This window comes from Monodelphis domestica, chromosome 4 (assembly GCF_027887165.1).
Source record: "Monodelphis domestica isolate mMonDom1 chromosome 4, mMonDom1.pri, whole genome shotgun sequence".
In the NCBI taxonomy this organism is placed as follows: domain Eukaryota; kingdom Metazoa; phylum Chordata; class Mammalia; order Didelphimorphia; family Didelphidae; genus Monodelphis; species Monodelphis domestica.
Genome location: NC_077230.1, coordinates 84,112,433 through 84,136,238, shown reverse-complemented (window position 1 = coordinate 84,136,238; position 23,806 = coordinate 84,112,433). Strand labels below are relative to the sequence as shown.

Genomic DNA, 23,806 nt, shown 5'->3' with positions numbered 1-23,806 from the left:
AAACCTTGAGTTTTCCATCAATCTTTGTGATCCTATGGAATCTAATCCATAAGTGGGCAGATAGTCTCTATCTAATGTCTGTCAGCTGTGCTATAATGACCTATCCAGTGTCTTATCACACGATGGGCTACTGCCCACTGCTACCACCTTTTATGAGGTTCTTTGTCATGTGGTCTCGCAAAGAGGTGATGGATACTGTTCTGGGTCCCACCAGGAGCTAGCCAGAATCAACCCACCTCCATAGGTCCAGTAGCCATCACTGGGACTTCCCTTTCTCAGTCATCAAACTCTACATAGAGCCCACTCACTGCTAGTTTCACACCTGCAGCTCCACCAAGAGATAGCCTGATTTCTCAGTGATTGCTCCTTTATTTAATGTATCTGTTGTCTTAGAACAAAGTGCCAAGGTGAGGAGCCCAGTAAGAGAAGACGGATGGTACAGAGGGAAAACACAGGATTTGGAGTCAGACGATATGGGCTGTAATCCCAGTTCTTCCACTTGGGCTCTATGTAATATTGGGAAAATCACATCTCCTCGTTGGGCACATCATTTCCTTATCTATAAAATAAAATGGTTGGACTAACTGGCCCCTAAGAGCCCTTTTAGCTTTATATTTATGATTCCATTTGATTTATTAAAGTATACCTTTAGCTCTGGGCAGCACGTGGCTCGGTGTTAAAACATTGGATGTGGAGTCAGTAAGCCAAAGTACAATTTTAGACCCAAGTCCATGGGTAATAATTGGGGGAAATTCATAGCTAAACTACACAGCACCAGAAGAACAGTGATAGTTTAGAGAAAGAAAACATCATTGGCGATTGGAGTGGTTGAAGACTTCAGAGAAGAGTTGGACTTGAGCGGGGCAAGATTAAAAAAAAACAACAACATTTAAAAATGAAATAAAATATTTTAAATTTTAAAAAATGTTAGTGATGACTTTTGTCTTTATATCACAATTATTCCCCACTCCCTCCACATGAGGAGTACTGTTACTTAGCTTTTTCCTTGTGACAAAGACAAAGTAATAGCATCTTCTATTTGAACATAATAGTCTCCTCACTTCTCTTCCATGAGAGGGGAGGTATGTTTTGTCATCTCTTCTCCAAGACCTTCATCAATTACTCAGAGATCAGCTAAAGATGAATTAGATTTGGAGAGGCAGATGACACTCCAGTTAAGGGACACATGTCAGACATTTGAGCCTGGCTGGCCTAACTTTCTTTGTGGTGCATTGTGGAAAGGGTGAAGACAAGACCTGGGTTCAAGTCCTTAGATGTATGACCTCCAGTAATTTACTTAAGTTCCTGGAGCCTAACTTCCCTCATCTGTACAATGGCAATAATAACAGCAGCTACCCCCAGGGTTGTTTTTAGGATAAAATGAGATAACCTTTATAGAGTGTGTTGCAAACCTTCAAGTGTTATGAAAATGCTAGCTGTTGTTGTTGTTGTTATGTGCTATCTTGCTTTCCAGTAGTTTCAAAGAAAATATTTTGTTAATCTCAAAGGAAATAGGGACTGAAGCTCTGATTTCATTGGTATCAGGAACTCCTAAATAAGGAAACTCCCTCTGCCTATTTAGGCCAACGTTCTTTTCCCATTAGTTATTATCTTATAAAGTTATCTAGAACCAAGAGAGGTTGAATGACTTGCCCACAGTCACATAGCTAGTATGTGTCAGGGGCCAGATATGGACCAAGATTCAAAGCCAATGATCTATCCATTGCCCCACAATGCCTCCTTAAATAGTTCTTCAAAATATTGGTTGCTCTTTGGTTGTTTTTTGGTTGTGTCTCGTTCTTCATGACCCCGTTTGGGGTTTTCTTGGCAAAGATAACTGGAATGCTTTGCCATTTCCTTCTGTAGCTCATTCTACAGATGAGGAAACTGAAGTAAATAAGGCTAAGTGAATTGCTCAGGGACACAGCTAGTGTCTGCAGCCAGATTTGAACAAAGGAAGATGAGTCTTCCTGACTCCAGGCCTTGAACTCTATTCAGTGTTCCACCTGGCTACCCAGCTCTATCACTGGGAACTATTATTATGTATCCCAATCCCTGACACTGCCTCAATGGCATGCATGCACTTCCCAAATATGGATGGATTTCCTTGTTAGCTTGAGATTGCTAGATGGGAGATCCTTCATTCCTGATTACTCTTCCTTGTTCTCTTCCTCAGACCTCTTCTGACCTTGGCACTGAGCCCACCTCGTTGTCTTCTGCCCTCTTGGGCATTGTGTGGACCTCCCTCAGTGGTGGACTTCTCCTGGTACTCTACTTTCTCATCTTCACAGTCCGATGTAGGAACAACAGGTATGCCTCTGTATGCAGTGAGCTTCTCATCTCCTCTGGTCTCGCTGGTCTGTCTACATTTTCAAAATTACAAAGATCAGTAACAATTCTCAGAACTACAGGTGACTAGTAAGCGTAGATCAACAGAAACTTGTTGCCGTGTTTATACCTATGTCTAGTCATATAATTTCTTTTCTTCCCCTCCCTCCCTCTCTCTTCATATTTCCACTTAAATGGGGTGGGGAAGAGAGCTTTATTTAGGTGGGCAATTGGTTCCTGGTCTGGAGGCACCATTAATTCAGTGAAGGGAAGAAATGCTTTAAGCATTTAGGTCCCTCTGTGCATGCCAGTATGTGTATTCACAAGAAGGATGGGAGCAGGTGGGGAAGAGATAGATGATTTGCCAATTGAAAGGTGGCATTTTCACGTAGGATTTCCTTTCAAGCTTCAGATTTGGATTTTAAGTTCTTGTTGTATAGAGGAAGAGGGACCAGACAGCTGTTCTACAGTCATTTCTGTCGTTGCCCCTCAGGGGTAGAAGTGCATTGTTCAGGCGTGTGACACAGAGCCACATTTCAATGCCAATGCAGCCATTCCGGAAGTAGGAGTGAGACAGAGCCTGAAAAGAAGGAAGAGAGGGCTGAGGCAGCTGGAGGCGTGTAGGGGAGGAGTGGGGGAGGAAGGGGCTAGAAGAGCTACCCATGAATCACCCCAATCATTGCCAGGCAGCTTTTACAATTTAACCCTTTGTCTGTACTGACCAGGACAAAGCCCAGTTTATTTTCTGTGGAAAGTGTTCCCAAAGGAAAGCTCTCTGTCTCCAACTGTGAAACTAATTGATGTTCTTCAAGTCCCCAAGGAACCTCTGCTGGCAGACTGGGCTGCTGCTTCAAAGCAAAGAAAAAAGGCAGAAGGAAATGATGAGGGGGGACGTAGGCTGTGCAGAATACTGCAGAATACGATGAGCCTAGAAGATGCTTTATATCTTGCTGGATGTTTGTCAGTATCATAACCAGGCCAGGAATAATTAGGCTAATTCCAAGAACCAATAGGTGAGCAATCTTCCAGCAACACTCTCAAGAGGAGTTTCAAAATACCAGGATGTCCTTTAGGGTATTTAAAGCCATTGATTGTCAAGGTTCACCTCTTTACCTTAAAAACAAAACTGGAGTTTAGAATAATAAAGTCAGCTATCTTCATTTTAAAATGTAAAATCAATGGTATGCATAGTTGTGGCAGTGAATAGAGTACTGAGTTTGGGAGTAGGAAAATTCATCTTTGGGAGTTCAAATCTGGTCTCGGGCATGTACTAGCTGGGTGACCCTTGGCAAGCCACTTAACCCTGTTTGCCTCAATTTCCTCATCTGTAAAATGAGCTGGAGAGGGAAATGGCAAACTACTCCAGTATCTTTGCCAAGAAAAGCCCAACTGAGGTCACAAAGACTTGGACCGTACTGGAAAGGACTGAACAAACAAAGTGTAATCAAACTCATGGTTATCATAGATCTAGAACTCAAGGAATCTTATCAGTCATCTGGTCTTAGGTCCTGTTTTGCAAACAAGGAAACTGAGACTCTGAGAGGGAAATCCTCCCAGAGGATTTGGCCTTTGCCCAAGGCCAAAATGATAATAAGTTGCAGAACTAAGATCCAAATCAATGTCCTCTGATTCCAAACCTAGTGCCCATTCTAATACACCATGCCAACTTTCTTGCAAACAGCTCATTTTGATTGACTAATTTTTTTTACTAATTAAAAATCCTCCAATGCACCTTTCCTCAGCTCAAAGGAACAGGAACATCCATACCTTCTCTCCTCTGGGACCTCTGTGTTGAACCCCACCTTATAAATTGGGGGTTTGAACTCATGTTGATATAATCCCCAGGTTACTAGATTGTATACAGTTTTCTCTTCACCACACCCTACTTCCAAAACTGAATCAGCAACCGTCACTTCATTTGACTAAGGTATGAAGGAATTCATTAACCCTTCTCTTTAAAATAATGTGGAGGAAAAAATGTTGCCAGGTCAGCTTCTATCCTTCAATTATGCTAGTCTAAAAGGTACTGAGGATTTGAATTTTCTCTGACTTATAAAGAGATCGTTTTATAGTAATTTCATTTTTAAAATAGAATTTTCTAAATTTAACTTATAAAAAAGTACCAGATCTAATAAAAGCCAATAATTCAGTCTTTTAAAAAAATATATCCATTTTCATCATATAAAAGCTTCTTAGGGGGCATCTAGATGGCTCAGTGGATGGAAAACCAGGCCTAATGATGGGAAGTCAAATTTGAGTTCTATTCTGACATCAGGCACTTCCTGGCTGTGTGACCCTAAGGAAGTCACTTAATCCTCATTGCCTATCCCTTTCCTACCACTCTTCTATATTGATTCTAAGATGGAAGGTAAGCATTAAAAAAAAAAGAGAGCTTACTAGAATGTGATCTGCATGCTTGAAGATAAAAAATTAAGAAGGAAGAGAGAAAGGAAAGAAAATTATACTTCAATTTTTACCCAGAACTCATCAGTTCTCTCACTCTGGAGATGGATAGCATTTTTCATCATGAGTCCTTCAAAATTATCTTAGATCATAGTATTAAACGGTGAAGCTAAGCCTTTAAAAGGTTAATCGCTGTTATAATATTGCTGTTACTGTGTACAATGTTCTCCTTGTTCTGTCCACTTAACTTTGCATCAGTTCTTGTAAGCCTTCCCCAGTTTTTCTAAAACCACCCCCCTCCTCACCATTGCTTAGAGCAGAATAGTATTCCATCACAATCATATGCCACAACTTGTTCAAGTTATTCCCCAATTTCATGGGCATCCTCTTTATTTCTAATTCTTTGCCACCACAAAAAGAGTTGCTATACAAATTTTTATATATAGGTACTTTTCCTGCTTTATTGATCTCTTTGGGATACAGATCTATTTGTGGTATTGCTGAGTCAAAGGCTATACTCAGACTTAGAGCCCTTTGGACATAGTTCCAAATTGTTCTCCATAATGGTTGGACCAGTTCTCAACTCCACCAAAGGTGCATTAGTGAGGTACCTGCTATTTCGAATCACAATACTCTCATTCTCATTCTGTGCTCCATGTTTCCTTATTAGCCCTCTTGGATTCACTCTCTACTATTCTGAGACTATGAGGAGCTCAGGAAATTGCCCTTCCTATATATCCATTAATGCAGAACCTAAATAGTAATGTAGATTAGGTGGTGATATAGATCCTTCCTACTACTCCCACTTTGTGGAGGTTTAGAGGACTAAGACTGAATAGAGTCCTTGCTGCGTTTGTTGTGTCTTCACGCACCTGCAAAGGCTACAGATGCTAGCATTAATACATACCTATTTCTGGAAATCCCAACACCCCCTATTGCTATCCCCATTCACTGACACACCTACATACCGTCTACTTTCTTAGCCCAAACACTCCACCCAGTGCTGAGTTCTCAAACTCTGTAATACTGGGACAGCTAGATGGAACACCAAGACTGGAGTCAGAAAGACTTCATTTCTTTGAGTTCAAATCTGGCCTCAGACACTTACTAGCTATGTGACCCTGGGCAAGTCATTTAACCCTGTTTGCCTCAGTTTCCTCAACTGTAAAATGAACTAAGAAAGGAAATATCAAACCATTCCGGTGATTTTTGCCAAGAAAACCCCCGATGTGGTTATGAAGAGTCAGCCATTCCTGAAACAACTCAACAATAACTAGTATCAAGGGTATGTTCTAACATTTCTTAAATAATTCCAGAGAATTACTGAGTTCTCTTTTCAATTTCAGGTCCACAGCTATACCTCCTTTTGCTGACACTTTTCATCTGTATTTGACATCAACTCCTGCCCCTGCTACCTCCTCCCCATTCCCCCCACCCTTGTTCCATCTTCTTTTTTCTTCCTTGGTCTAGAAGAGGAAATTCACCTCATTCATTTACATTCGTGTTATACATGCTGTGATGTTCCATAAGTTTTGCCTTCTGGCTAAAAGATTACACATATTCAGTATAATCATTGAGCTTCTGTACATGAATTTTTTTGAGGTTTAATTAAATTGATAAAATCTCCCCTTATTTAAAAAGTTTTTCCAGGCCTTCTCTATGCACATATTTATAATTTATCCTAAACATCTCTTGTTTGAATATAGTTATTTGCCTGTAGAATCCCCCATTAGACTGTGATTTTCCTTTTTTTTTTTGCATTTCTTGGCTTATTATAGTGCCTGGCCCATAGTAGATACTTAATGAATGTTTGTTGATGTGAGTTGTTCTATCTAGAACGTGGGTCATGTGTTTCATCCTGAAGGTGCCTTTGCCCCATTAGAACTCTCAGATGGGATGCAAGGTTCAAGACTAGACTATAGCTTCTCCCAGTTTCACTACATTCTTAACATTTTTTCTGCCAAATGAGGTTATTTTATCAAGCTGTTGTGTTGCTTAGGGAAGATGGTTCCAGATCCCCCACTTTCCCTATCTTCTTCCTCCTTCTCCCTGGAACTGGAATAGCCAGAGCTTTGCTGTACCATTTTTCTTCATATAGTCCATCCCCCCTAGAGGTGGAGGATGGAATTAAAAAGTCTTTACACTGGAGTCTCTTCTCAAGTTTGCATCTAAGTACCCTTTGTATGTTATTTTTAAAAAATTTCTTAATTTAAGAACTTATCAATTATCAATAAATACAAACCAGAATAAAAATGGAGCTATGTATCTGTGGACTTCTGTCATTTATGGGATGATTTTTCTTCTTGAGACCAAAAAGATATTGTTCTTTCCTTTCCACCTCCAATTCTAATTCTGGGCGCTAATAACCTCTTCTCTCTAGGAACCTTGGACTTAGGCTTCTATTGTTACAAAGGAATGATTGAACATCACAATTCTATCCTACCAGCCCTGTTGTGTTAGAAGGAAATTGCCCAGATCTACAACTGAATCAGAAGAATGACAATTTGTATTAATGAACCAAGTATCCATGGGTCCAATAAAAAATGTGGCCTCATGGTTACACCCTGGAGATTAAAGGCCTTTATGGGATCTTTAGGGCCATTTCTACTTCTGTTTTTCCCAACCTGAATACCAGGCATGGTGGTGGACTAGATGACCTAGGGTTCTACCAAACATTCAGGCAGTGGCTTGCCCTGATCTTCTAGCACTGGGAGGGTCTACTCATGCCAAGTAGGTTCAGCTACATGGTCTCGTGACTTGGCTATATGTCCTCAGACTTTCTCTCTAGTCTTTTGGATCTCATGTTCATCCTTTGATATTTCAGTCTATCATCTCTGGATAAAGAGGCCAAACAACAATCCTTCAGTTGCTAATGGGGAGGAGGGTGCCTTCCAAGATGGTCTTGAAGTTCATCATTTAGTGACTATTCAGTGTCTCATGACCACTTCTTCCCAGTACAAAGTGATTTTCAAGTACCTGAGCTCATTCAGGCTTTCCACTCGTCTAGTATCAACAAGTAAGTGGCAGCAGCCCAAGTCTTATTTGAATATCAATCAACAAAAATGTATTAAGCACCTACTATATTCCAGGCCTTGTGTTATACATCGGGCATACAAATATATAGAAGGAAACAATCCCTACTCTCAATAAGCTTACGTTCTACATCTCCCTAAATGTCATTGTCTGGATACTGATAATTCCTTAGCAAAAGGCTCTCCTTCTCCAAGGTCCAAACTAAGGCCACACCCTTTAGTTTACCAAAGATGTGAGCCATCTTGACCTGCAAAGTAGTCAGTGTGCAAGGTTACATCTTAACGCCAGATGGTGCTGTCCCCAAGACACCAGGCACCTCCTGCTTCCTCTGGGAAACTGATGGAGAAGCGGAAATTGGTACCTACAGATTCTGGGGCTTCAGGAACTAGGCAGTATCCTCTGTCCCAGGACAATTTTATTGTTCCAAGAGAACTACTGGGATTAGCCTCGGAGGGCCCATCCACTCTGGAGAATCTGTGTGATTCTTTGTTGACAATTTATTGGTATCTCATCTTGAAGAGTAGAGAAGGAAATGGCAAACCATGTCACTATCTTTGCCAAGAAAACCCTAAATAGGGTCACGAAGAGTCAGACAGCTGAAACTACTTGAACATCTTGAAGAGATAATAAGTGATCAATATAATATATATTTTAAAACTCTTACTTTTTGTCTTAGAATCAATACTGTGTATTAGTTCCAAGGCTGACGAGTGATAAAGGCTAAGCAATGGAGGTTAAATGACTTTTCCAGAGTCACACAGCTAGGAAGTATCTGAGGCCATATTTGGTGTTTTCTTATCTGAAATTTCTATTTATTTAATTAATTAATTTTGAATATTTTTCCATGATTACAGGATTCATGTTCTTTCCCCCCCTCCTCCAACCCCTTCCTGGAGCCAATGCTCAATTCCACTGGGTTTAACATGTTTCATTGATCAAGACCTATTTCCATATTATTGATATTTGCACTAGGGTGATCGTTGAGAGTCTACATCCCCAATCATATCCTCATTGACCCCATGTATTCAAGCAGTTGTTTTTCTTCTGCATTTCTACTCCCACAGTTCTGTCTCTGGATGTGGATATCGTTCTTTCTCATAAGTCCTGAGGCCATATTTGAGCCTAATTTTGACCTCCCATCTCTAGCCCCCCCCTCCAATCTTTTTAGCTTTTGCCCATGTGACTGCATGCTCCCTATTTATAGAGAAATGGCAGTAGGTTGGGGCAAGGTATGGAAAGCAGAGGGAAAGTGAAAGCCACTCCTTCCTTGATCCAGACTGTTCTCTTCAATGGATCATAGTGTTTCCTGCTAGAAGAAAACTTAGATCTTCTGTAGTCCAGCTAGATGAAGAAAGTCCAGCTAGAAGAATAGAAGAAGAAGAGAAGGGTGGCATTTTGACCCAAGTCACATAGATAGGAAGTGGCAGAACTTGGAATTGAACCCAGGTCCTCAAAGTCCAGTACTCTTTCCTCTATCCCACAGCTGCCCCACCTAGGAGGGATCTTGAGTTACGCCCATGTACCTTGTTGTTTCTAGCTTTCCAGTCTTTGGGCACTTATTCCAGTCGTGAATCACAATCCCAGCCTCCCTTTGCCCCACCCCATGCAGAGTGGGGAGACACACCCTTTAGATATTTAATGCTCCAAAAAGGGCATCTTCACCTGCACCCTGTGTTTTTTATGCTTCCAGAGACTCTAGCTGTGCACATATGATTTCCCTCTTTTGCCAGGCATAATGATTCTCAGATAGTTTTCTATCACATCCCTCTGATGTTTCTCTTATGCTTCACGGTGTCCCTCCCCCATCTTCACAACCTGAGCCCCATGCTGTGGAGAAGGGGTGGGGTCATCTTTCTTTTGTTTTGCCCACTTCTGAAATGATCAGATTCTCCCCATAGTCTAGGCCATCTATCATCATCAACAATGAATACTCTCTGAGCCAAACACCTACTGTGCTCAAGGAACTGTGGGAAATTTGATTAAAAAAACATAGTCCCTCCTTCCTCTACTAACCCCCAGCCACTTCTCCACTTACTTCAACCCCCTCCCTGCAATTTGTGAATTATGTAATGGACAATATTCCCCGAGTCCAAAATGGGAACAAAGATGAACCAACCTAGAGAGCACGTTTTGCATTTTTTCTCTGAAAAGGTTAGTACTCGATGGGGGAGGGGGGGGAGGAGAAGAAAATGTATTCTTTTCTTCATCATTATTCCAGGCCTGGTTTCTTCAAGATGAGAATCCAGTTGGGCCTAAAAAGGGAGGGGGTTGGGTTTGCTAGAAGGAAAGGAAAGTAATAGCCATGGGGCTGGCAGGAGGCAGAATTGCTAACCAGCTGCACCCAGCATGGATCTCTGGGAGCCTTGCAATAATTCTCTGGAAACTCTTGTTTGAAAAATATGGATCTCATGGGAAGGAAGAATGGAAAGACTGTTGTCGTCATCCTAATTATTGACTGAAAAAGGAGCCACAGCTCTCATTTGCTTATCCATTTTCTAGGATCAAATATATAAAACTGAGATATAGATACAGTAGATACTCAGATTGTTTTGATGATTACAATTAAGGGGTCTTGGGAATTCCTGGGAGATGGAACCCTCATATTTTAAAATGGCCACACATAATATTCTAAATTAATTAATTAAATAAAATTTTCCAAATAAAAGAAAATGGCTGTATGTAGTCCCTAACCACAGGACTAGCCCCATGTAAAAGGCGAAGTTAGCTGGTTTTGTCTTTGGTGGGTGCCCCTCCCCATTCTCTTCAGCGTCATCCCTTATGGGCATGTAGTAATTCAATGCTGCTCCATGGATCCCAAATCCCTTTTTTACTCCTACTTCAGAGCCACATCTCCAGCCTGGCCTGGCCCTCAATCATAACTTGTCTTTTCCAAACCCTCAGGTCCTCCATTCAACCCAGATCATTTTGTCAAGCTACCATGGCAAAGGATGATCCTTCATGTAGAGCCAGAAGGGACCTTGCAGGGTCTCTGGGTCAACTGACATTTTATCAGAGAGGAAACAAGCCCAGAGAAGGTGGAATGACTTTCCCAAAGTATCCCAGCTATTAAGAGCCAGACACGGGATTTGAACCTTAATCCTCTGGACGTCAAAGTCAGTGCTCTTTACTCTATTTTGTGCCTAACCAATTCAGGTTCATATGTCAGTAGTTGATAAAGGCATACAAAGATGCTTTTATCTTAAAAGGGGCTGCTATAAAAAATCAAATGCATGAATCACTCATGGAGAGCAGATTGTCAGGTCCCATAGCTAGGAAGAGGAAGATCAGGGGCAGGGAAGCTTCTCCCCACCTCAGATCGGGTCTAGTCCATTCCTGCCTATTCTGCTCTAAGACCAATCCTGACAGCCCAGGGAGGCTCAGAGGCGGACACATTGGAAAGGCCAGAGATTGGCTGGGCAGGAGCCAAGGAGTGCCCGCTCACCCCCTTTGTCATCCACCAGCCCTAGGAAAGAGAAAGGAGCCAAGGGGCTTCTTGCTGCTGATTTGTCCCTGGTGAAGAAGGTGACATCTGAAAGGGACTTTAGAGATTACAGCGTAGCCTTCCTTTTACAAATGACGAGGCGAAAGGATCTTGGGAGCCCAAGTTTAGAGACGCAAGCCTCTCATTTTGCAGTGGGAGAAACTGAGTCCTACAAAAGTAAAATGACTGGGTACATATACTCAGTATATATATATATGTGCATATCATCTCCCCATATGCCCAGTATATATATATATATACACACATACATACATATATATAGTTTATATACATATATATATTTGGTATTTATATATTTATGTTTATATATAAAGTAAAATGCCTTGGGTATATATACTCAGTACATATATATATATATATATATATATACATGTGCATATGATTTACTCTATACCAGTATATATATATATAGTTTATATACATGTATATTCGGTATTTATATATTTATGTTTATATATACTTTATATATATATATGTATATATAAAGTAAAACGACAGGTATATATTATAAACCTTAAAATTTCTTAGACTTATGAATGTTGGAAATTTCTGAAATTTCCAACATTCATAAGTCTAAGAAATTTTAAGGTTTACAATATACTCAGTATATATATATATATATGTGCATATCATCTCTCCATATGCCCAGTATATGTAGTTTATATGTGTATATATGCATGCAGTATATATATCTATGTTTATATATACACACTATATATATCTATTCACATGCATGTGTATGTTTGTATGTGTATTCATATATTTTGTAGCAATAAACTGGGAATTAAAGGAGGCACTAAGGTCCCACAGCTAGTTGGTGAGCAGTTCCAAACTAGAACCCAGATCTGTCATCTCCACAGCCAGAGTTCTTTCGAATACCACTGCAGGGCATTTTGATCTCTTCCTTAAACCCTTTCGAGATATAATGAACAGAAGCTGACTTGGTCTTCCTAAAGATCCTGACCAGGCCTGACCATGCACACCCACACCCCCCCCACCTCCAATAAACTCCAGTGTCTCCCTATCACCTCCAGGATCAAATGGTGAAATCCTCTGGTGTTCAAAGCCCTTTCCTATCCTGCCCTCCCCACCCCCACCTTCTTAGTCTTTTTACACGTTAACGGCCCGAAATGACCTTTGATCCAGGGCCGCTAAGCTCCTTGGTTCCTCAAATGCAACATCCCTGACTAAGCACTTTTCCCGGCTGTCCCCCATGCCTGGAATGTTCTCCCTCCTCGTCTCTGCCTCCTGGCGTCCCTCAACACCCAGGTAAAATCCTCCCTTGTATAGGAAGTCTTTCCCAGTGCCTCTCCTCTATGGTTTATTTCCATTTTCTGTAGCTTGTTTTGCATGCTGCTTTCCCTGTTACATTATGAGAGCAGCGACTGGCTTTTACCCTTCTTGTATCCCCAGGGCTTAACACAGTGCCTGGCACAGCAGAAGTAATTCATAAATCCTTATCGACTATCCGACAAGAGTCATCCTCCAGGAGATTAAATGGTTGAAATTTATGAACAAGTAGTTTCAAAAGAAGAAATTCAAGCTATTAACAATCCCATGGAAAGATATTCAAATGAATAAAGAGACAAATGAAAAACCTCCTACCCATCAGATTGGCAAGGATGACAGAAGAGGAAAATGGAGGATCTGTGGGAGGGCAGGCAGGGCTATAGGTTGGTTTGTTCATTCTGGAAAGCATGTGGAATCCTGCTCCCCAAACTGTTCAGTGGTGTATGTCCTCAACACAGCGTTACCCCTAAACAGAGAGAGAGAGAGAGACAGAGAGAGAGAGAGAGAGAGACAGAGAGACAGAGACAGAGACAGAGAGGGAGAGAGACAGAGAGAGAGAGACAGAGAGAGAGAGACAGAGAGAGACAGAAACAGAGACAGAGAGAGAGGGAGAGACAGAGAGAGAGGGAGAGAGAGAGAGAGATGAGTATATATGGATGTTGATACAGATAAGCTATTCTCATTTGACTCTGTCACTTCACAGAGGTCTTCATATGAACAAGAAGTTTCTTCTGTCCCAGGTGCTAGGGAAAAGGGGAAGGGAGGGGCTTTGGTCCCCAGCAGAGATTAGGGAGAGGGGCTTTGGTCCCAGGGTCTATTATATGATTGATTCAGAAAAGCCTGGGAAGATCTCTGTGAAGTGATAAGAGTCAAATGAGGAGAATAGCTTGCTCAATGGCTACAATAGTGTCAAGAAGAACATGTTGAAAGACTTAAGAATGTGATCATCACAATAACCAATCCCAACTTCACAAGGCTGACGCTAAAGCATTCCTCTCACTTCTTGGCAAAAAGATGAATGGCTGGGGAGAAGAACGGAATGTCTACTTGCAGACATAGCCAATGCATTGATTTGTTTTGGTTAACCATACCCCTTACTAGAACAGATTTTATTTGGGGAGAGAGTCGATGGGTACTGATAGTGATGCCAGAAAGAAAAGAAAAGAGCATTAATAAAAATGTTAAAATACATAGAAAAGAAGCAAGTTTGGTAGGGAACAGAGACAATATTTTTATGTGAAATTTGATACTTAAAAAAATCAAATCCAGATGACTGGGTGACTCAGTGGATTGAGAACCAGGCTTGGAGAAGGGAAGTCCTAGGTTCAAATCTGGCCTTAGACACTTCCCAGTTGTGTGACCCTGGGCAAGTCACTTAACCCCAATTTGCCTAGCTCTTACCACTCTTCTGCCTTGGAACCAATACACAGTACTGACTCCAAGACAGAAGGTTAGGGTTTAAAAAAATTAAATTGTACCTAAAAAGAGTTCAAAGTTTCATATATAATCCCTTTTACATGTGAAATGTTCCTATTTGTTGTAAAGTTCATAATGAAGAAAATTCTTTTTAAAAATACAAGTAGGCTTGGCCAGTGTGACAGGAGAGTTCTAGAGCTGTTAGTGAAACAGAGGTCAAAAGCATTAGGTTAGAAATCAATGTACTTGCCTGGTTAGGAGAAATGGGGAGAGGAGAATGCAGGTAAACCAGCTGTCTGTCTTTAGCCTGAACCAATTCAGTAATACACATTTTACCTTAGACTTCATTTCTAATGGATCATACCCACCACTCTATTTGGGACTCCCCAGGGCAATCTCTATCAAATTGAGTGGCGCAGTGAATAGGGTACCAGGCTTAGAGCCAGGAAGACCGGAGTTCAAATCTGACTTTAGGTACTAGTTATGCGCCTTGGGTAAGTCACTTATCTTCTTTGCCTCAGTTTCTTTACCTGTAAAATGAACTGAAGAGGGAAATAGCAGACCACTCTAATATCTTTGCCAAGAAAACCCCATATGGGGTCACAAAGACTTGGTTATGACTAAAACAACTGAACAACATCAATGTCTCTGATCCAAACTCCATCACAGCAGGCTACCTCTAAGTCCTTGACTCCTCATGGTCCTTCCACTACTTGCTCCTTAAAGCACCTTTAGGACAACTCTCTGCAGGGATTAAGGGGGAGGCTGGAATATTGGGAAATTTCTACCAGAACTACCTGGTATCCATCCATCTATAGTAGCTGCTTGTAGGAGGCATGGCCAAGATGGTGTCTACACCCATAAAAGCCCCCCTTTTCTCCTTTCTTTTCTTATTGAATTCTTTCTATTTCAGTTTTTCGAGGCCTAATACTGATGCTTCCTCTCCGTGAAATCTTCCTGCTCTGCCCTGCTCTGCTAGAAATGATTGATTCTCCTTGACCTCTCAGAATCTTTTTAAAAACCCCTACTTTCCGTCTTAGAATTGACACAAAATATTGGTTCCAAGGTAGAAGAGCTTTAAGATTTAGGCAGTTGGTATTAACTGACTTGCCCAGGGTCACACAGCTAGGAAAAATCTGAGGCCACATTTGAACCCAGGGCCTCCCCTCTCTGGGCCTGGCTCTCCATCCACTGAGCCACCCAGCTGCCCCAAAGAAAACTTTATTTAAACTTCTTCTATGTAGATATAATACTCTATATTATAGTTGGATAGTATTATGTCCTTTTTGAGGCCAGGGAACACTTCTAATTTCTATCTTGGTATCTTCTGAACCCATCACAGTGCCTTCCTTACATAAAATAGGGAGATACATGAATATCCAGCGTAGTGAAAAGTGGAGTGTAGAATAAGGAAAAAAAGGATTTGTTAGTCGATGTTACTGGAGTCAGCGGCCCGATGTTGACTGGCCATGAATGGAAGCCAGCAGTGTCTGCAGGAGAACTAAATGTATAGAGGAAAGCTCAATCATCTAGATATTTCGTTTACATAAAAAACTTCTGATTACTTCCAAACACTGATCCAGATACTTTCGTAATTCCCTCCTTCAGACCGTTTTTGTAGACTAACCACTACCAGAATTGCTTTCAACTTGGCCATTCAGACATTTAGACCCCAACCTAATATTAACCAGTTTCTGATTCTCTATTCTGGTGATAGATACCATGGAAAGAACATTGGAACTGGAGTCCAAAGGCTTGACCTCCACTCCTAACTCTAGTGTTTACTAATGATGGGATCTTCAGCAAATCACCCTCCCCCTATGATCTTCAGTTTTCCCCATCTATGAAATGGGATCATTATCCAGATCTCACAAGATTGGTGTGAGGATCAAATGAGATAATGACCACAAAGTGATTTGCACAGGGAGCATTAGGTCCAAAGTCTAAAAGATTTGAGTTCAAATCCAGATTCAGACACTAACTAGCTGTGCGACCCTGGACAAGTCACTTAACCCTGTTTGTCTCAATTTCCTCAATTGTAAAAGGAGCTGGAGAAGGAAATGACAAACCACTCTAGTATCTTTGCCAAGAAAACCCCAGATGGGGGTCACAGAGAGTCTCCTAGATTGAAACAACTGAACAACAACAAATATCAGTTATCTTATCATCATCTCACTCCCTACATCACACCATTTTCTGCCAGGTCAAAGATATCCTTTAGATACTTTGTCATTGTGTGAGGGAAAAGGTGTTAGCATAATGTGTCTGCTGGGAAGAAGAGGAATTTCCATAAAGCTGCTAATCTATGCACAGTGACCTTTGTTTCTGTTTGACTGTGCAGATACAGGAATTAATCATTGTCACTTGGAAAGGCTACTGTGGCTGCTCACAGCCTGCTGCCTGTACTCTGCCCCATGTTAGTGGGCAAAACAGGCTGGTTTTCTTGAGCATCAGCAATTAGTGAAGCTTGTTAGTAGGGCTGTTTTTCTGAAACACAACATAGATTGTCACCTAGTCTCAGATATTGTATTTTGTCTTTTAAATAGCTCTATCTCCCATGAATGCAGCATCCATTAAATTGTAAACGCGATGAGGGCTGAGATTTCATTTTATTAGTTCAGTAGTAGCAGGGAAGGATTGGAGTCACAGGACCTGAGTTCAAATCCTGACTCTTGTAATTACTATCTATGTCATCTTGACCAAGTAGAGATGAACCTCTACAGACCTCAGTTTCCTTAATGGCAAAAATGAGGAGGTTTGATGAGGTGCCCTCTGAAATTCCTTTCTTATTTCTGAAACCACACTCCTCTGCTGCCCAACAAAGTATATGCCACTTATGTGATTTGTAAAAAAAAAATTTAATCAAAGGGAATTGAAAAGGTAGCAGAAAAGAGCAGGGAAATAAAAAATGATGTCCTTATGTCCAAAGACCCAGAGTAAGGGGCCTATGAACACAGATGCTGCTGCCTCCAGCTTTATCAGTGAATGGCAGGAAAGCCAACAGCTGAGCTGACCCCTGGGCACAGATAGGACCCAGTCACTGCAGAAAAATGCACATTTTTGTTTTGAGAAGATGGATAACTTTACAATAAATGAGAAGAACCTGGTAGGGATATTGCATTAGGTCAGGGTTGATCTAGAAGACTGGCAAAGTCTCTTCTAAGTCTAATAGACTATGCACAGAGAGGTCAGCATCTTGCATATGCTGCATATAGCAAGTTGAATAAAAGTCTTAGAAAGGACAACTTAATTTCTTTTTTTCCTATCTGTAAAATAGGAATAATATTTACACTAAGAGGCAATGTGGGGTGGGGTGGTAGATAGAGAACCTGGGTAGGAGCAACTAAATGGTACAGTACAGGCAGCTAAGTGGCTCAATTGATAAAGTACAGACTCTTCTTTTTGAGTACAAATACAATCTCAGATATTTACTAATTGTGTGACCCTGGGTAAGTTACTTTACCTTGTTTGCCTTTGTTTCCTCATCTGTAAAAATTAGTTAGAAAAGGAAATGCAAACCACTCCAGTATCTTTGTCAAGAAAATTCCAAAAGGGGTCACAAAGAGTTGGACACGACTGAAAAAAAAGTCTAAATAACAACAGATGACACAGTGGAATCAGGAACATCTGAGTTCAAATTTGGCCTTAGTGATCCTAGGCAATCTCACCTAATCTCTTTGCCTCATTTTCCTCAACTATAAAATAGAGATTATTATATCAACTGCTTTCCAGGGCTGTCAGGAGTCTCAAATAAAATAATATTTGTAAATCACTTAACATAGTCCCTAGTACATAGTAGGTGCTTAATAAATGCTTGTCTCCTTCCCTAGTACATAGTAGGTGCTTAATAAATGCTTGTCTCCTTCTGCTGAGTCAAAATGACCTGCATTCAAGTCCTACTTCTGCCACTAAATAGTTGTGTGTCCCTTGTCAAGGTATTTAATCTCTTAGTCCTCTAAACAGCTCTCAAAGATGAGATAAACACCCTAGAAAAGATAGCAACCTGCATTGGGAGAAGGAATTTTCCCAAATGAGAGTTTCCTATTCCAATCAAAAAAGAGCTCCAGTAGCTTTTAATGGAAGACTGATTTTCAGAATCAGCAAACAAAATGCTAGACTTTGATATACAAAATCTCTTCCTCCTTTGGCTCATAATTAGCTTGAGAATGTTTTGGTGGTTCAGTCATCATGATGACACCCATTCCTCGCCGCATCCTACTATAAATGGAACTGCAGGCAGTTCCACTGAATATGGACTCACCTCCAAATGAATCCCATACAGCTGCTTAAAAAATCCAGCCCGGGTATTACATGGTTTACCCATCATTTGTTTCCTACACGTAAAAGCCAGACAGGATGTTCAGCTGTTATCCGAGATTGATGTCACGTCTTTACCTAATTACTTTCCCTTTGACTCTGTCTGTCTGGATTGTATTACATATTGCCTTCCCCATTAGAGTGTACTCTCCTTGAGAGCAGGGACTATTTTTTGTCTTTCTTTACAACCCCACTTAATAAGTGTTTGATGACCAAGTGACTGACACATGCATGGTAGCCATAAATATGTTAGGTGTTAAGAGATACAAAGTTTAAACAAGATAGCTACTGAAACAATCACCTTCTCTGCCTACTTTTTTTAAACCCTTCCCTTCTATCTTAGAATCGATACTGTGTATTAGTTCCAAGACAGAAGAGGGGTAAGGACTAGGCAATAGGACTCAGGTGACTTGCCCAGGGTCACACAGCTCAGAAGTGTCTGAGGTCAGATATTTGAACCCAGGATCTCCCCTGTCTGGGCTGGCTCTCAATTGACTGAGCCACCCAGCTGCCCCCCTGGAATTTTCTTGGCAAAGATACTAGAGTAGTCTGCCATTTCCTGGTTTTATACTCATTTTATAGAAGAGGAAACTGAGTCAAACAGAGCTAAGTGACTTGCCCAGGTAAATTTCTAAGGTTTAGTGGTCCTGGATTCAAATCTGACCTCAGATACTCTCACCCTTGTAAAACTTGAACAGGCCATTTAAACTCTTTTGGCCTCAGTCTCTTCATCTATAAATTAAGGGAGTTTGATTAGATATAGACAAAGCAGGAACAGAGGGCTCTCCTGTGCAAGCAAGGTCAGGAAATCTCCACCTGCCACCACCAGAGACATGGAGACTCCTTCCTGCCTCTGACACGTCCTGGACATTTGCCACTGGACAAATCACTTAGCCTCAAAAAGCCCTAGGCAATTCGCTAAGACCTTAAATTGTGGATAAGGTGCCAATCTGTCTCAGTAGAGATCAATTCCTTGCTAAGAGTTCCCTACACCAATGAAATTATAGGAGAAAGAACCAATCCAAAGACAAGCATTTATCTGATGCGTTGAGATTTGCAAAAGACGGTGTGTCCATGAGTCTTACCTTTCTTTGTATCTTCAGTGCCTGCCACATAGTAGGTGTTTAATAAATGTTTCCCTGCAAGGTGGGTACCCACTATAATGACTTATTTTTGTCTGGTAGGTTTAGAGAGGTTGTGAATGATTTATTGATGGTCACACAGTAAATATGTAACAGTGAGTGTGTGACCATAGCAAGCTGGATGCCACACTGAGTGTGTAACACAATGAGTGTTTGAGGGTAGGATTAGAACTCAAGTCTTTCTGACTCCAAGATCAGCAAGTTCTCTCCCTTGCCACATTCCCCTCTTAAACCCTATTGGGGAGCAGTACTGGATGCTGATCTCAGTGGATGCCTATTTTTCCTTGGTATGCTTCTAACCTTAGCTGGCCAGAAAGGATCTTCTGGCACATCCATTTCTGCTTTACGTCATCGTGCCACCGCACGTGGTCCCTGTGCCCCCACTTGCCCCTGTGCAGAAAATGTTTATCCTTCCCGTTCCTCTCCAGTGTTGAAGAGGCTGGTGCTGCAGCCTTGGGCCTGCACTGCAGTGAGCTGAATGAGGAGAACAGCCTTCTGCATGAAAGGACCAGAACTGTGGAAATGTTAATGACCACAGGAGGGCAGGGCCAATTCAAAGGAGACCAAGAGCAGGCTAAGAAGGGGCTGTTCATATTTGGGGGTAGCAACAAGGTGTCATCTGTACGCCGCGACTGCATGGAAATGGAAGAAGGGCAAGCTTTCCTAGCACAATCACAGACAGGAAGCTCGGCTCAAAGTCAGCAGGCTTCTATAGACAGAACATTGTGTAAGGAGGGAAACAGACAAAAGAGGCAGTGGTTGGCATGATGCTGCAAATGAGCTCTCAGCAAGTAATTGGGTCTCCAGAAAATGACTGTCGCCATGTCACCGGACCCGCTTGGATCTTGACGTATCAATCAATCAATAAACAATTATTAAGCACCACAGGTCCTGGGTGCTGGGCATACAAATAAAATAAATGAGAGAATCCCTATTTTTTAAAAACTTGACCTTCTTAGTATCAACTCTCAAATAGAAGAGCAGTAAGGACTAGGCAATTAGTGTTAAGTGACTTGCCCAGAGGTCACACAAGTAGGCTTCTTCGATCCTTCCTTCCCTTTCTTCTTTCTTCCTTTCTTCCTTCCTTCCTTCCTTCCTTCCTCCTTCCTTCCTTCCTTTCTTCCTTTCTTCCTTCCTTCCTTCTTCCTTCCTTCCTTCCTTCCTTCCTTCCTCCTTCCTTCTTCCTTCCTTCTTTCTTCTTCTTTCTTTCTTTCTTTCTTTCTTTCTTTCTTTCTTTCTTTCTTTCTTTCTTTCTTTCTTTCTTCTTTCTTTCTTTCTTTCTTTCTTTCTTTCTTTCTTCTTTCTTTCTTTCTTTTCTTTCTTTCTTTCTTTCTTTCTTTCTTTCTTTCTTTCTTCCTTCCTTTCCTTCCTCCCTCCCTCCCTCCCTTCCTTCCTTCCTTCCTTCCTTCCTTCCTTCCTTCCTTCCTTCCTCTCTCCCTCCCTCTCTCCCCCTCTCTCTTTTCTTCCTTCTTCTCCTTCCTTCTTCCTTCCTTCCTTCTTCCTTCCTTCCTTCCTTCCTTCCTCCTTCCTTCCTTCCCTCCTTCCTTCCTTCTCCTTCCTTCCTTCCTTCCTTCCTTCCTTCCTTCTTCCTTCCTTCCTTCCTTCCTTCCTTCCTTCCTTCTTCCTTCCTTCCTTCCTTCCTTCCTTCCTTCCTTCCTTTCTTCCTTTCTTTTCTTTCTTCTTTCTTTCTTTCTTTCTTTCTTTCTTTCTTTCTTATTTCTTTCTTTCTTTCTTTCTTTCTTTCTTTTCTTTCTTTCTTTCTTTCTCTTTCTTTCTTTCTTTCTTTCTTTCCTTACCTTTCATCTTAGAATCTATATTGTATATTGGTAGCTAGGCAATGGGGGTTAAGTGACTTACCCCAAAAGTCACACAGCTAGGAAATGTCTGAGATCAATTTGAACCAGGACCTCCCCTTTCAATCCACTGAGTCACCCAGCTGCCCCTGAAAGGATTCCTCTTGTGAGGAATATTTTGATTCTTAGTAAATTGACCACAACTAATTAAAACTCCTTTGGAGTTCTTATAGTCCTTTATGGCTTTTTAAAATAAAGTTTATATTAATATCCTAGGCAAAGCACTACAATGATCTGCAAAAAAGAAATTCTAGTAGAGATTTCTGCAATAGGAAGATTCTCTACAAGGTAGTTTGGGAAGAAGTAATAGCACTTGGCTAGTTGTAGGGATCAGGAAAAGTTTCCTATAGAAGGTAATATTTGAGCAGCATCTTGAAGGAAGTCAGGGATTATACAAGGCAGAAATGAGGACAGAATTCCTACCAAGTATGGAGAATGGTGACTGCAAAGTCATGGAGATAGGAGATGGAGGGTCATGTGTGTGTGTGTGTGTTTGAATTTGGTTAGATCAAAGACTGCAGAAGGGAGGGGTTATAATATACAAAGAATATAGAAAAAAATCCATTGGGACCTGGTTGTAAAAGGGCTTAATGGTGATCTAGACAGAAGCATAACCTAGGAGAGAGTTCCAAGAAGAGCCCAGTCATTTTTTAAATAGTCTGTTTTTAATGATTTAGTTTTATGATACTGTGAATAAAGAGAAAAAGGAGTGTGTAAGCATGTATGTATTTCATATACACTCTTATTTTTCCTTTTCCTTTATATATCACTAACATGCCATGAATGAATTAAGCATTTATTAAATGCTTAGTATGTGTCAGACACTGTGATAAGTGCTAGTGATACAACTTTTAACAATTAGACAGTGTCTGCCCTCAAGGAGCTTATATTTAAAAAGGAGAAAACATACAGGGAATGGTGGATAAGGAAGAGAGTATTTGTTTGGGAACAGAGATGATGAGTGGAGACATAGGGTTAGAATTTTCTCTCTTTGTATCTTTGTCTCTGCCTTTTTTTTTTGGTCTCTCTTCCTCTCTCTATGGCTGTTTCTATTTCTCTCTAGCTCACTTTTTCTGTCTCTTCCTTTCTCCCTCCCTCTTTCTTTCCTTTTGCCCAACCTTTCTTTCTTTTTCTCCCTTCCTTCTTTTATCCTCTCCTTTCTCCCTTTCTTCTCCTCTCCATTGTTTCCTTCTTTTCCTTTGGTTTTCCCATTTTCTCCTTCTTTCCTCCTCTTCCTTTTTTCTTCCTTTCCTCTTTCTCCTCTTCTCCTATTCTTTTCTTTCCTTCCTTTTCTCCATTTTCCTTTCTCCTTCTTCCATTCTTCCTTTCTTTCTTCTTGCCTTTTCCTCCTCTCTCCCTCTCTTCCTCCCTTCCTCCTTTTATTTCTTCCTTTCTCTTTCCCTCCATTCCTTAACCCTTCCTTCCCTTCCTCCCTCCTTTCTTCTCTTCCTCCCACTATTCCTTCCTTCCTTCTTTCCTCCTTCCCCTTCTTTCTCCCTCCTTCTACAAGTAATGCCTATATGTCACTACCACAAAAATGAAACCGGAATTCAGAGCTGCCAAACCACTGATAATGCTCTCTTTTTAGCTCTTATTTCGAAGCAAGTTTTTTGCAGACTCATGGTTTATTTCTGAGTTAAGTGGCCAGATCCCTTCATTCACAACTCAAGCTCATGAAGATTTGAAAGCAGATGGGAACTTCAAGATGCGAATGCTTAGAGTTTGTGTAAAGCTGCAGATATCCCAGAGAGTCTACCTCAGGGGGGAAAGGTGGCTTTTAAGTACTTTCCTTCCAGGAGAATTTTATACTGCTCTAGGAGGAGATTGGGAATTTCTGGCCTTCTAAGAACTCTTGGAGCCACTCATAATGAAGGTCATCCCATAGGATATCCAATGTAACTCTGAGTTAGAAGCACAGGAAGACCAGATTAGCAATCTCCTGGATCTCCCTGCTAATCCTTGCTAGGCATGGAACTAGCTCATGGCTCTCCACCAGGTGTCAGGGGGATCCAGCACCAGCTACTGCAGCCAAGTTGGCACTAATTCATCCCATCCACCCTCAGTGTCTCTTCTTTGCAGCTAAGAAAAGCATCTTCAAGGCAGACATTAAAGTGGGGGAGGGGGTAAGGGGGAATGACAAAAGAAATGAAGACAATAAAACAGACTCAGTAGATTTTCTTGGCTTTCAAATACTGTTCAAGTCTCCTCCTTTCCAGCTAGAAATTGTCCTTAGAAGATTCCAAGGAAATCAAATTGGACTTCCTAATGGGACAATGATGGGGATTGTTGGATGAGCCACTTGTCAGAATAGATGAAGGTGCTGAGTGAAATTTGAGTCAGAAAGATCTAAGTTTGAATCCCATCTCATATGCTAGCTTTGTGACCTTGAACAAATCATTTAACCTCATTCAACTGCAGTTTCCTCCTTTATATAATGAAGAAGATAATAGCTCCTATCATACAGGAATGTTGTAAGGATTAAATAAACTATGGGAATATGTAAAGTGTTTTATAAACTTTAA

General features: G+C 41.1%; 1 protein-coding gene across 2 annotated transcripts in view; it reads left to right on the top strand.

Annotated features, from left to right (window-relative positions):
- Positions 1 to 23,806, top strand: part of GPR156 (G protein-coupled receptor 156) — a 129,819-nt gene that overhangs the window by 46,942 nt on the left and 59,071 nt on the right. For both annotated transcript variants that reach the window (XM_007493750.3, XM_007493747.3), the window contains exon 3: positions 2,177 to 2,310. In XM_007493750.3, coding sequence (XP_007493812.2) covers positions 2,177 to 2,310 — 134 coding nt within the window. The remainder of the gene's footprint in view (positions 1 to 2,176; positions 2,311 to 23,806) is intronic.